This window comes from Olea europaea, chromosome 9 (assembly GCF_002742605.1).
Source record: "Olea europaea var. sylvestris chromosome 9, O_europaea_v1, whole genome shotgun sequence".
Taxonomy (NCBI): Eukaryota; Viridiplantae; Streptophyta; class Magnoliopsida; order Lamiales; family Oleaceae; genus Olea; species Olea europaea.
In genome coordinates this window covers 8883008-8894788 of record NC_036245.1, presented here as the reverse complement: position 1 = coordinate 8894788, position 11781 = coordinate 8883008, and the positions used below count along the sequence as shown (strand labels likewise).

At 35.5% G+C, this 11781-nt stretch overlaps 1 protein-coding gene across 1 annotated transcript; it reads right to left on the bottom strand.

Annotated features, from left to right (window-relative positions):
• Positions 1–2058: 2058 nt before the first annotated feature.
• On the bottom strand, positions 2059–4299 carry LOC111399906. Its single transcript, XM_023027390.1, has 3 exons — positions 3285–4299; positions 2520–3203; positions 2059–2438 (listed from the first exon to the last, which is right to left on the bottom strand). Exons 1-3 carry the CDS (start codon positions 4297–4299, stop codon positions 2059–2061), a joined length of 2079 nt encoding a protein of 692 aa, XP_022883158.1.
• Positions 4300–11781: the final 7482 nt, after the last annotated feature.

The following is an 11781-nucleotide window of genomic DNA, read 5'->3' as shown; positions in this document are numbered from 1 at the left end:
TTGTTCATTGATGTATTAACTTGCAACTAGCGACGTCCACCTGAACTAGAGAGGGTAATGATAGTAATGAGAAATTCAACCTTAGATCACCTGCTGGGAATTGAGTGAAAATAATAAAGTTGGGGCTGTGTGAATCTTACGAGAAATGAGAGAATATATTTGACCATAGAGGGTCGGGAATTAAAACAACTTGTGAAGTCATTAGTGTCTACTTAATTTTTCACACACACACGTCGATTTTGCATTGGAAGAGTGAAAATTGGTTTGGTATTGCAACTTTGAAGCAGTTTATAGATTTAATTCGGTGATCTCAAATGCTGTGGTAAAAAGTTAAACTGTCCAACCAAATAATTTTTGCATGCTTGTATGTTTGTTGTTACTTAGATTTCAGTTTTGTTTGAGGACAAACAAAGATTCAAGTTCGGGGGTTTGATAAGTGTATTTTCTACACTTATTCGGGGCTCTAAACTATATAATTTTATTGTTCTTTTGGCAAAATATGATCTAAATTTTATTGTATTAATTTTCTTAGGTAAAACTCGTGCTTGGACGAAGAAGGAAAGGAAAGAAGCAAAAATTGGCGAAAAGTGACAAAATCCAAAACACGGGGATTAAATTGGCCATTGATGAAAGTTGGAGGCCAAGGCATACAAGTCAAAAAGTGGAGGATTTGAGATGCAATTATTGAGGGACTTGGCTGCAAATGACACAAAATCCATTTATTTGGCGGCCAATTATAGTGAAGTGGGCGCTTGTGGGCCATTTTAATTATTGGGGGTCATTTTAAATGCTTTTCCAAACTTCAAGGACCAAAGCTGAAAATTTTCCTAGGTTTTACTATTAAAAACCATGCAGATCCTGGGGAGCGAAGGGAGAACAAAAAAAAAACCTAGAGCCGTGAACTGAATTGAGAGACATATAGATATATATATATAACCGGCAGAAGAAACTTGGAGAAAAAAAACGGCTTCTGCTGACTAATATACATACAAACCTACAGCAAGAAGAGAAATTGGTTGCTGGGATATATACATAAACTTGGGCAGCGGCTGATACACATCACACGGCTGAGGGAGGAGAGTTTACCTAGAGAAACTACTACAGCCGGAGGAAGAAGCAGGGACTGCCGCTGGTGGACGGAACCTACACAAGAAACTGCTGGCCGGCTGGACAGAGATATAAAACACCTACAGCCGCTGCTGGAGGGAGACATAGCCTACAGGAAGTGGTGCTGCGCTGGTGTTGAAATACAGAAACTGCAAGCCTTGGAGAACTTAACATACACGCGCAAGAGTCGAGCAAATTCGTGGAATTAATCACGTTTCTTCAACTCCTCGGTGATTTCTCTCCAATCTCTTATATGTTTAATCCCACAATTATGCTAGGCTAATTTCCCCCGTGTATTGGATGACGAAAAAATTGTTTAATTCTTAGATTTAATTCGAAACTTGTGTTTTTATCGTAATTCATGCGTTGTGATTTCATTAATATGTCTAATTAGATTGTTCTAATGTTTGCACACCATTAGGATAATAAGTTGCTTTTTCATAATGTTGGAAAACTCACGATAGGTAGAACACTATTACTGGGACACATGGACAATAAATATTAGAAATAATATTTGTGGCGTGTGCGATCATAAGTGATAATCCTAATTGTCAATGCATGTTCGCCATATGAATTCGAACTAGGAATAGGATCGTCTCGTGGTAAACATAGGTTTATTATATCTTGGAAAATAATAATAAATAATTGTGGAATTATCGATCGTCGCAATTGCATAAATTGAGATAATTAACACTAGTTGAGAATTAGAACTAAGCGGTACTCAATGGCGTCTGAAATCCAGTACATTCACATATTCGAGTTTTAAATCAACCTCTATTACTTTTATAAATTTTAGTTTTAGAAATCCGTTAACTATTCACTCGATAGTTTTAGTCACAAACACGAATTCAATTTTATCAAATATCCTAGAATTAATCCTTATTCCCTGTGGGACGATACTTTACTCATCACAATTATTACTTGTCAACGAACCCGTACGCTTGCGGGAATTTACTCGAACAAGTTTTTGGGGTGATCTAGTTTGAATGTCTCTGATACCGCTTCTTTTATTACATCAATCTGCATGCAAGAATCTGGTTCGCTCTGAAATTTGAAAGCTTTAAACACGTTGATTGTCAGTTCTTCTTTGTTTAACCTTAATATCAATTGGCCTTTTTGCACATCTATCAAAGCCCTTCCCGTAGCCAAAAATGGACGACCTAATATGAGGGGGACGTCTCTATCTTCTTCCATATCTAGAATGATGAAGTCCACTGGGAAGATAAACTTGTCAACTTTCACCAAAATATCTTCACAAATACCACGAGGGTGCTTGATCGACCTGTCAGCCAATTGTAGTGAAACTGTTGTCGGTTTTGCTTCCCCCAAACCTAGTTTTCAGAAAAGAGATAGAGGCATTAAATTAATGCTAGCTCCTAGATCACACAATGCCTTATCTATATATAAGTTACCGATGTTACAAGGAATAGTAAAACTCCCAGGATCTTTTAACTTCGGCGGTAACTTATGTTGGAGAATTGCGCTACACTCCTCAGTAAGCTTGATCGTTTCATTGTCCTCCAGCTTCCTCTTATTTGATAGAATATCTTTCATGAATTTGGCGTAGCTGGGCATTTGAGCTAAAGCTTCAGCAAATGGTATGTTAATATGCAGCTTCTTGAACACATCCAAAAATTTTTGGAATTGTTTGTCGAGCTTATGTTTTTGCAATCTCTGTGGAAATGGGATTGGAGGAACATATGCTTTGACAGGAACAGTTGCTTTCACCTGTGGACTATCTGATGACTCAACTTGATTTTCCTCAGCGGCCTTGTCTAATTCATCCACTTGCTCCTCGTCCATGGTAGGTGCCTTTTCTATGACAGTTGCTGGTCGCTTTACATGTATTTCTGGTAACTGGACGCCACTACGTGTAGTGATTGCTTTGACTTGCTCCTTAGGGTTTGTTTCAGTATTACTAGGCAATGTCCCTTGAGCTCTACCTGATAGTGCGGCTGCAATTTGTCCAACCTGTTGTTCCAAATTCTTGATCGAGGCTTGTTGGTTTTGAAAGTTGGTCTCAGTTTTAGTAATGTATTGAGCTAGCAAATCTTCCAACAAAAGCCTTCGCCCTTGCTGTTGTTGCTGTTGGAACCCTGGTGGTTTATTCTAATTGCTTCCTCCCTATTCTTGTCCTTGATTATTAGACCATAAAAAATTTGGATGGTTCTTCCAACCTGGATTAAATGTGTTGGAGAAAGGATTATTTTGCTGTCTTTGAAAGTTCTGTGCGTAGCTTACTTCTTTGGATTGATTAACATGTGTAGACGCCAAAGGGTAGCGTGTACTAGCATGATCCGCTCCATAGCCTTCGCAAACAGGTGGCGATTGGTGTACCATGTTGACTGACTTAGATAGATTGTCCATTTTCATGGTAAGAACTTCCATTTGTGCGGCCAGTGCTGTTACTGCATCCACGTTGTGTAACCCCGATGTTTTCCTTGGAGCTTTCCTATCAGTTGGCCACATTGATTGGTTCTCAGCTATTTTTTCATACAGGTCATATGCCTCATCAACATCCAATTTCATAACCGATCCTCCCGCTAAAACATCTATCATATTTCTGAATTCTTGTTTTAGACCGTAGTAGAAAAGATATTGCTGAGCCTGTTTGGGAATGTCAAGGCTGGGGCATTTTCTGAAAAAATTCTTGAACCTCTCCCATGCCTCAGGATAGCTCTCTAAATCTTTCTGCTTAAAAGTGTGAACGTCATTCCTAATTTGGTGAACTCGAGAAGGTGGAAAGAATTTCATCGTGAATTTTTGAACCATATCGTTCCATGATTGAATGCTCCCTGGTGGTAAACAGAGAAACCATTCTCTCGCAGAGTCCTTCAAGGTGTGAGGGAATAATCGCATTCGAAATGCATCTGCTGATATCCCTTCGTGACTGATCATTTCACACAACATGAGAAAAGCAGAAATGTGCTCATGAGGATTTTCAGTGGCTTTTCCAAAGAACCTGATGTCTTGGTGATTTTGAAACAAATTGATGACATCTGGTCGAAGGTGGAAATTAGGTTGTCCAAAGGGAGGGTACACCACAACAGGTTGCACTGGTGCGGGAATTGGATTAACATAATCTCCAACTAAAATAGAAGCTCCGTTCTGGATGGCTCTCTGTTGATTTGGCTGTGGTATTTGCTCTTGAAGTTGAACCTGATTTTGCGGTTGATTTTGGTTGTCAGCCATTCTCCTTGCTTGACGTTGAACTCTTCTGCGATTTCTAAATGTTCTTTCAATTTCGTGGTCTATTGGAAAGAGATCTGGCTCGTCAGGATTTTGCATAAACTAGAGTTGCCTGAAAAGTGTAATGGTAGCCTAAAAACAACTAAAAAAATTAAATGAAAATAAAAACAATAAAAGTAAAAATAAAAACAAATCTAAAATATCTAATAACTAAAATTAACACCGTTATTCCCCGGCAACGGCGCCAAAAACTTGTTCGAGTAAATTCTCGCAAGCGTACGGGTTTGTTGACAAGTAATAATTGTGATAAGTAAAGTATCGTCCCACAGGGAATAAGGATTAATTCTAGGATATTTGATAAAATTGAATTCGTGTTTGTGACTAAAACTATCGAGTGAATAGTTAACGGATTTCTAAAACTAAAATTTATAAAAGTAATGGAGGTTGATTTAAAACTCGAATATGTGAATGTACTGGATTTCAGACGCCATTGAGTAACGCTTAGTTCTAATTCTCAACTAGTGTTAATTATCTCAATTTATGCAATTGCGACGATCGATAATTCCACAATTATTTATTATTCTTTTCCAAGATATAAAAACCTATGTTTACCATGAGACGATCCTATTCCTAGTTCGAATTCATATGGCGAACATGCATTGACAATTAGGATTATCACTTATGATCGCACATGCCACAAATATTATTTCTAATATTTATTGCCCATGTGTCCCAGTAATAGTGTTCTACCTATCGTGAGTTTTCCAACATTACGAAAAAGCAACTTATTATCCTAATGGTGTGCAAACATTAGAACAATCTAATTAGACATATTAATGGAATCACAACGCATGAATTACGATAAAAACACAAGTTTCGAATTAAATCTAAGAATTAAACAATTTTGTCGTCATCCAATACACGGGGGAAATTAGCCTAGCATAATTGTGGGATTAAACATATAAGAGATTGGAGAGAAATCACCGAGGAGTTGAAGAAACGTGATTAATTCCACGAATTTGCTCGACTCTTGCGCGTGTATGTTAAGTTCTCCAAGGCTTGCAGTTTCTGTATTTCAACACCAGCGCAGCACCACTTCCTGTAGGCTATGTCTCCCTCCAGCAGCGGCTGTAGGTGTTTTATATCTCTGTCCAGCCGGCCAGCAGTTTCTTGTGTAGGTTCCGTCCACCAGCGGCAGTCCCTGCTTCTTCCTCCGGCTGTAGTAGTTTCTCTAGGTAAACTCTCCTCCCTCAGCCGTGTGATGTGTATCAGCCGCTGCCCAAGTTTATGTATATATCCCAGCAGCCAATTTCTCTTCTTGCTGTAGGTTTGTATGTATATTAGTCAGCAGCAGCCGTTTTTTTTCTCCAAGTTTCTTCTGCCGGTTATATATATATATCTATATGTCTCTCAATTCAGTTCACGGCTCTAGGTTTTTTTTTTGGTTCTCCCTTTGCTCCCCAGGATCTGCATGGTTTTTAATAGTAAAACCTAGGAAAATTTTCAGCTTTGGTCCCTGAAGTTTGGAGAAGCATTTAAAATGACCCCCAATAATTAAAATGGCCCACAAGCGCCCACTTCACTGTAATTGGCCGCCAAATAAATGGATTTTGTGTCATTTGCAGCCAAGTCCCTCAATAATTGCATCTCAAATCCTCCACTTTTTGACTTGTATGCCTTGGCCTCCAACTTTCATCAATGGCCAATTTAATCCCCGTGTTTTGGATTTTGTCACTTTTCGCCAATTTTTGCTTCTTTCCTTTCCTTCTTCGTCCAAGCACGAGTTTTACCTAAGAAAATTAATACAATAAAATTTAGATCATATTTTGCCAAAAGAACAATAAAATTATATAGTTTAGAGCCCCGAATAAGTGTAAAAAATACACTTATCACTTGCCACAAGAATAATTCGCTTTATCCGAACAAGTTAATTATTCCACTATATTTACATAATACCAAATAGCAACTAATAGATAACAAACATGCCTTGTAATGATTTTTTTTGGATGAAAACCCAGCTGGAATTTTTCCTATGAACACCACTAAATTTACGTAATATCATATAGCAAATAATAGATTACATGGAACAACAAAGTATTGAAAGCATCAAGATAAGAAGTTTAAAGTGTTTAGCAGAAATTGCTTCATAAAACAATGAAGTAGTCGACGAAAAATTTAACAAGCTGGCAAAACAAGAACCACACTCCTACGATCATTCCTCATCACAGGCCTCTGCCACTTTCATTAAATGAGTTTGGATAGAACAATGGCAACGCTTGACCTGCAATCGAATACCGTGTGAAATAGTTAGTGACGCATGCATTCACGGGAAAAAAATTTGGGGGGGGAGGGGAGGGGGCGTTAGGGAGAAAGAGAGGAATTACTACTACATATTGAAAAGGAATATTGGGGAAAAAGAGAGGAATTACTGCTACATATCCAAAAGGAAACGGGAAATAATAATCACTGGTGTCTTCTTGCTGCCATCAAAACACATGCCTACATTGGGGAAAAGGAGAGGAATTACTACTCCATATTCAAAAGGAATATTGGGGAAAAAGAAAGGAATTCCTACTACATATTCAAAAAGAAACGGGAACTAGTATAATAATCATTGGCGTCTTCTACATACACTAAAGCCTAAGTTGCAGGAGAAATGTCGTCTTCCAGTTGCACTAACGCACACAAAAATTAGACATTGAACCCTCAAAAATCTAATTCTAGTTATCATACCTTTTATATGTACTGGGATTCTGAACCTCAACCAAAAAAATTCTAGTTTCCGTGAGCTTCTGCAATGGGCCAAAATCTGAGCTCTTCACTATTATTGGAGAAGGCAGGGTCTCGTACGGTCGCCGGAATTCACCAAAATGGTCAGGAATGTCGTTGCTGGAGTTTGTAACTTTTTTTCCGGAGCTGGAATCATGCTGCGGCAGTTTAATTCGTATTATTTGGGGGAAAGTCGTTTGGGAAGAGGGAGGAAATGGGTGTTTAATTCGTATAATTTGGGGGAAAGTCCTGTTTTGGAAGAGGGAGGAAATGGGTGTATTGTGTCTCAGTGGGTTTCCCTCCAAGTCAAATGGCTGTGTTTTAACTTTTATTTCACTTTGTTTCCCACCAAAAAGACAAGAAAACAATGGACACGTAACCCAAATTGGAAACCCTGTTTTTTACTCTGTCCTTGGGACCTGTTCGACTAGCATTATTGAAATTCATCTGGGTTCCTCAATGCCGCTTTTAGCTTAAGTTTCCGCAGACAAACGGTGACTTACAACGAATAGAAGCTAAAAGGAGATTTTGAAGACTGAATTCGAATTCAAAAGTTACTCGTAAAGCCTGCTTCTTTGGGTGATAAGCTCGTGCACGCTTGATATAATCCTCGTGAATATGTTTCCTTATAGACGACATTGCAATTAAAAAACAAATTTACATGCTCAATAGAACAAATCATAAAAATCAGATACTGATCGTTGTTTCGTCAAAATTAAAAAGTTTGGTTCCAGGTTTGTCCTATTGTGGTAACCAGTTAATGTAATATACAGAAAAGAAAAGTAATAAAAATACACAAAATTCAGACGGATGTTAGTTTGGTTATGAGGGCACCAAGACCGTTACCAAATTCGTCAATTTAGGGTTTCTGTATTTATGATTCAAATATGCAACACAGAAGGCTAGTAATTAATCTACGAAATTTCTGTTTCTCTTCAAAAGAAAAAATATATATATTTTTACCTTATTTCAGTAAAAGAATTGAGAAGAAACAGACTGGATGGTGATGAGGAGCAATTTGATCGGCTGCCTGCCTGCCTGCCTCAATGGTGAGAAGGAGCTTCTTGAGAGTTTTGGCGTCTTATAAAAGATCTTGTGATGGTTGGCTCCTGGTAATGGTAACTGGTAAGAATCTAAATCGCATCACTTTCAAATGCGACTTTTGATTGTTAATAATTATTAATACCACTTTAAATCTTTTATTTATAGCATTATTTAATCAACCGACTTTTAATCTTCTATTATTATTATTATTATTATTATTATTATTACTACTACTACTACTACTACTACTACTACTACTACTACTACTACTATATCACTTTAAATCTTTTATTTATAGCATTATTTATTCAACCGAATGTCGAGTTTAATATTTTTCGTAAAGTAACTAAAAGTCATATAAAATAGCAATGGAAGTCCTGGATTTAAACTTCAATTTTCAGTTTCTTTTGAAGAAACTAGTTTTTTACTCATGCAACGAACATTGTGTTACTTCGAAAATAATGCTAAGGTCTTCAATGTTAAGGATACATGAGAGATATGTGTGCTAATTGAATGACCACTTATGGGTAGATGTATATGTTAGAGTACATAAAGTAAAGTAGAAGATAGCAACAAAATAGTAAGAAGAATAAAAGCTCAAATTCACTTAGTTGCCCAAGTACATTCACTATGTGTTGTGTAAAGCTATAGAAATACAAGTGATGTGTAATTGAAATTAGAAGCATAAAGAAATCTATTAAAAATTTGAGGACCTGGAAGAATTATCAATAATGGTGACTGGGGATGCGATTTGGTTAGATGTCTTCCGGTAGCCTTGTAGACCATCAGAGGAACAATAGTTGGACAATCCTCCACTGCAACCATAACTATGTAGCTCGATTCCCCCATCTTTGCATCCCTCATGACTATTGTCCTCACGCTAGTAGCATTCCCCCTCGCTTCAGAAGTTGAAGCACCAACTCTTGTCGCCGAAGTTTCTTGATCGAGCCTGTTGAAGTTTTATTTCAAATATAGATATCTTTGGAGTAGCATTTGTTGGTTGGTTGAGTATGGGTTTACTTGCATTAATGTATCTAATGTTTTGCAACCAAGAAGATCCCACTTTGTTGTCCCTTCCATTGAGTCGTAAAGTTCAAACAAGGTTTAAACTATAAGAAACAAAAGTATTTTGAAGATCCGATAGATAGGCTAAAAATTAGAAGTTGAGAACAAAAAGAAAGAGAACTTTATATTCGTTAATGAAATGGATCTAAGTTTTAGTAATCAACTCGATGTAAACACACCACAAATCTTCAAGTACAAAATTGTTCAATGACCTTCAAGAAAAGCCAAACTTATAATTATACAGAATATCACATTTTGCCAAAGAGGATATCTCTTTATATAGGTACATGAATTGATAATTCGAATTGAACCCAACAACGATAATTTGCAACATATTGGGCAAAGGAAGACATAGAACAAAATAATAGGGACAGGAAAATAGAAAAGATAGGAGAATACACAAGTAGCCATTCTACAAGTAAAAAATGCAAGAAAACTGAAAAGTAAAAAGTGGAACCTCATGGCTTCTTGAATAGTTCTTCAACGACTTTTTAAGAGTTTCAGCTCCGAAGTATCACTTGTTTAGAGAATATTATTTGCTTTTCCAGTTTGAACATTCTTTCTAGATATCGGACTGATTTCCATGCAAGGTTAGATTCGTGCTCCTAGTAATTCCTCTGTAAGATTCTTGAGGAACTAACACTCTCACAGGGTCACCAATGGTAAAATCATTTGTAACATTGGCAATGTCAACACCATATTCAATTGGAATGATTGAGTTACTGCACATATTTGTCATAGTGCCAATTGACAAATCATAATACCTTGAATGACTGCCAATGTTTATTTTGTACACGAGTGTGTTCATTACATTTTTGTGACATACTACAAATGATAAATTGTAAGAACTAAAAGCATCAAATAATGTATGTATTAAACTATCTTCTAGAGATCATTAAAATCTGATATTAATTCAAATGGCTTTATACGATGGAAATAAAACACATTAAAAATTGAGTGTCTATTCAACGGAGAGGAAAAAAATATTGCAGACCACTATAAAGACATTGAAGTCCAATTATTAGAAGTTCAATATTTATTCAAAATCGAGAATAGGGGATGTCATACTTAAAAGTAGCTTGTGCAATTTGAACGGTTACTTGTGGGGAAGGTCGAGGTAATAGTAGTTTATATCCAACTCCACAAAAGGCAAGATAAGTTGCAGCATTATATAAAAACACACTTAGAGAGTCAAACAGTCAAACATATAAATATACACTTGCATAGGATTACATATAGTTTTTCATGAAAATTATTGGAAGAGATTAAGAGGGAAATTATATTCTGAGCATTTAAAGCTTGTTTGAGCCCCATTTTTAGCAATGTATGCATTTTGGAATAAGGACAAGGTTTGTGTTTGTGTGTTATATTATTTCATTGAAGAATGTACGGTTGAAACAAAAAAAAAAAAAAAAAAAAAAAAAAAATGTTTTTTAAAAAAAATTGAGTTAAAAAAAGGGTTTAATTTTTTTACAAAAAACTCATATACAAAAGCAGCATGTGCTTTCTGTGTGTCTATATATATATATATATATATATATATTGCACCCACATCATCCAAGTCTCTCCTAGAATAAAATTTTAAGTCTGAACCACTGAAAATCCGTCTGTAAAAGGTCATTACAATGGCTAGCATTCCCTACAAGGGATAAATGAACTAAGGAATTATATTTGTACATGTAGGTTCTACAAATAAATAAATAAATAAAAATGAACACTTTATGATAATTGGAGAGAATCCATAGTTTCAAAATGATTTTTGATTTATTTAATTTCTAGATTCAAATTTCTAGATATGTATTCAATTTGATATTTAATAATGTAGACACAATTCTGATGCACCTTCAAGCTCTAAGCATCTCAAATAAAACTTCTAAAGATTTCACTTTAGTTCTCAATTTTATTATATTTTATCTATCATATGGAGTTGAGATTCGTTGTCCATTTTGCTATCTAATTTAGTGTCCATCCAATTACGAATTGACACATCATTGAAAATTAAAGTTATCATCAGTTTTAAATTTCTAACTTTAATATCAATTTTAATTTTCCATAATGTGTCAATTTGTAATTGGACGGATAGGAAATTAAACAACATAAATAGATAGAAAATGTCAACTCGTGTATGATGTCTCAAAGTTTTAACATTTATTTTATCTTGCAATAAATAAAGTCTGGCACAAAATTCATACTTATACATCTTATTGTCAAACTCTAAAATATAGAATAAATATCATAAATTGATATGAAAGAAGTGTTCATTAACAGAAATCAATATTTATCTATGTTTTGAAAATCGACTTGTCCATCGACCAAAAAGGTTAAGGGTCGAAGGTTAAAAGGTTCAATCGGAATTGAACTGGGATCAAACTTGATGAAATAAATACATACAAAGATAATAAAATACTATGAAAATAGTAATTTTTTATTTTAAAGAAACAAATTTCATGTTAGTAATTCAAAGTATATCCATCTTTGTTAATTAGATTCATGCTTTGTTAAATTAAAAGGTTTAAACGTATAGAAAATGATATATAACATTAATATATTAATAATCAAGTCCAATTTAGGTTAAGAAATTAAATAAATGAAAAGATGAACGTGGAT

What these genes read in the sequence shown, in the direction of transcription:
- LOC111399906 (XM_023027390.1), bottom strand. Translation starts at nt 4,299, where the DNA reads ATGGCTGACAACCAAAATCAACCGCAAAATCAGGTTCAACTTCAAGAG. An exon ending in CTCCAACACATTTAATCCAG is followed by an intron (nt 3,204 to 3,284) that starts GTTGGAAGAACC and finishes ATAAACCACCAG; the next exon opens with GGTTCCAACAGCAACAACAG. An exon ending in TACTATTCCTTGTAACATCG is followed by an intron (nt 2,439 to 2,519) that starts GTAACTTATATA and finishes TCTGAAAACTAG; the next exon opens with GTTTGGGGGAAGCAAAACCG.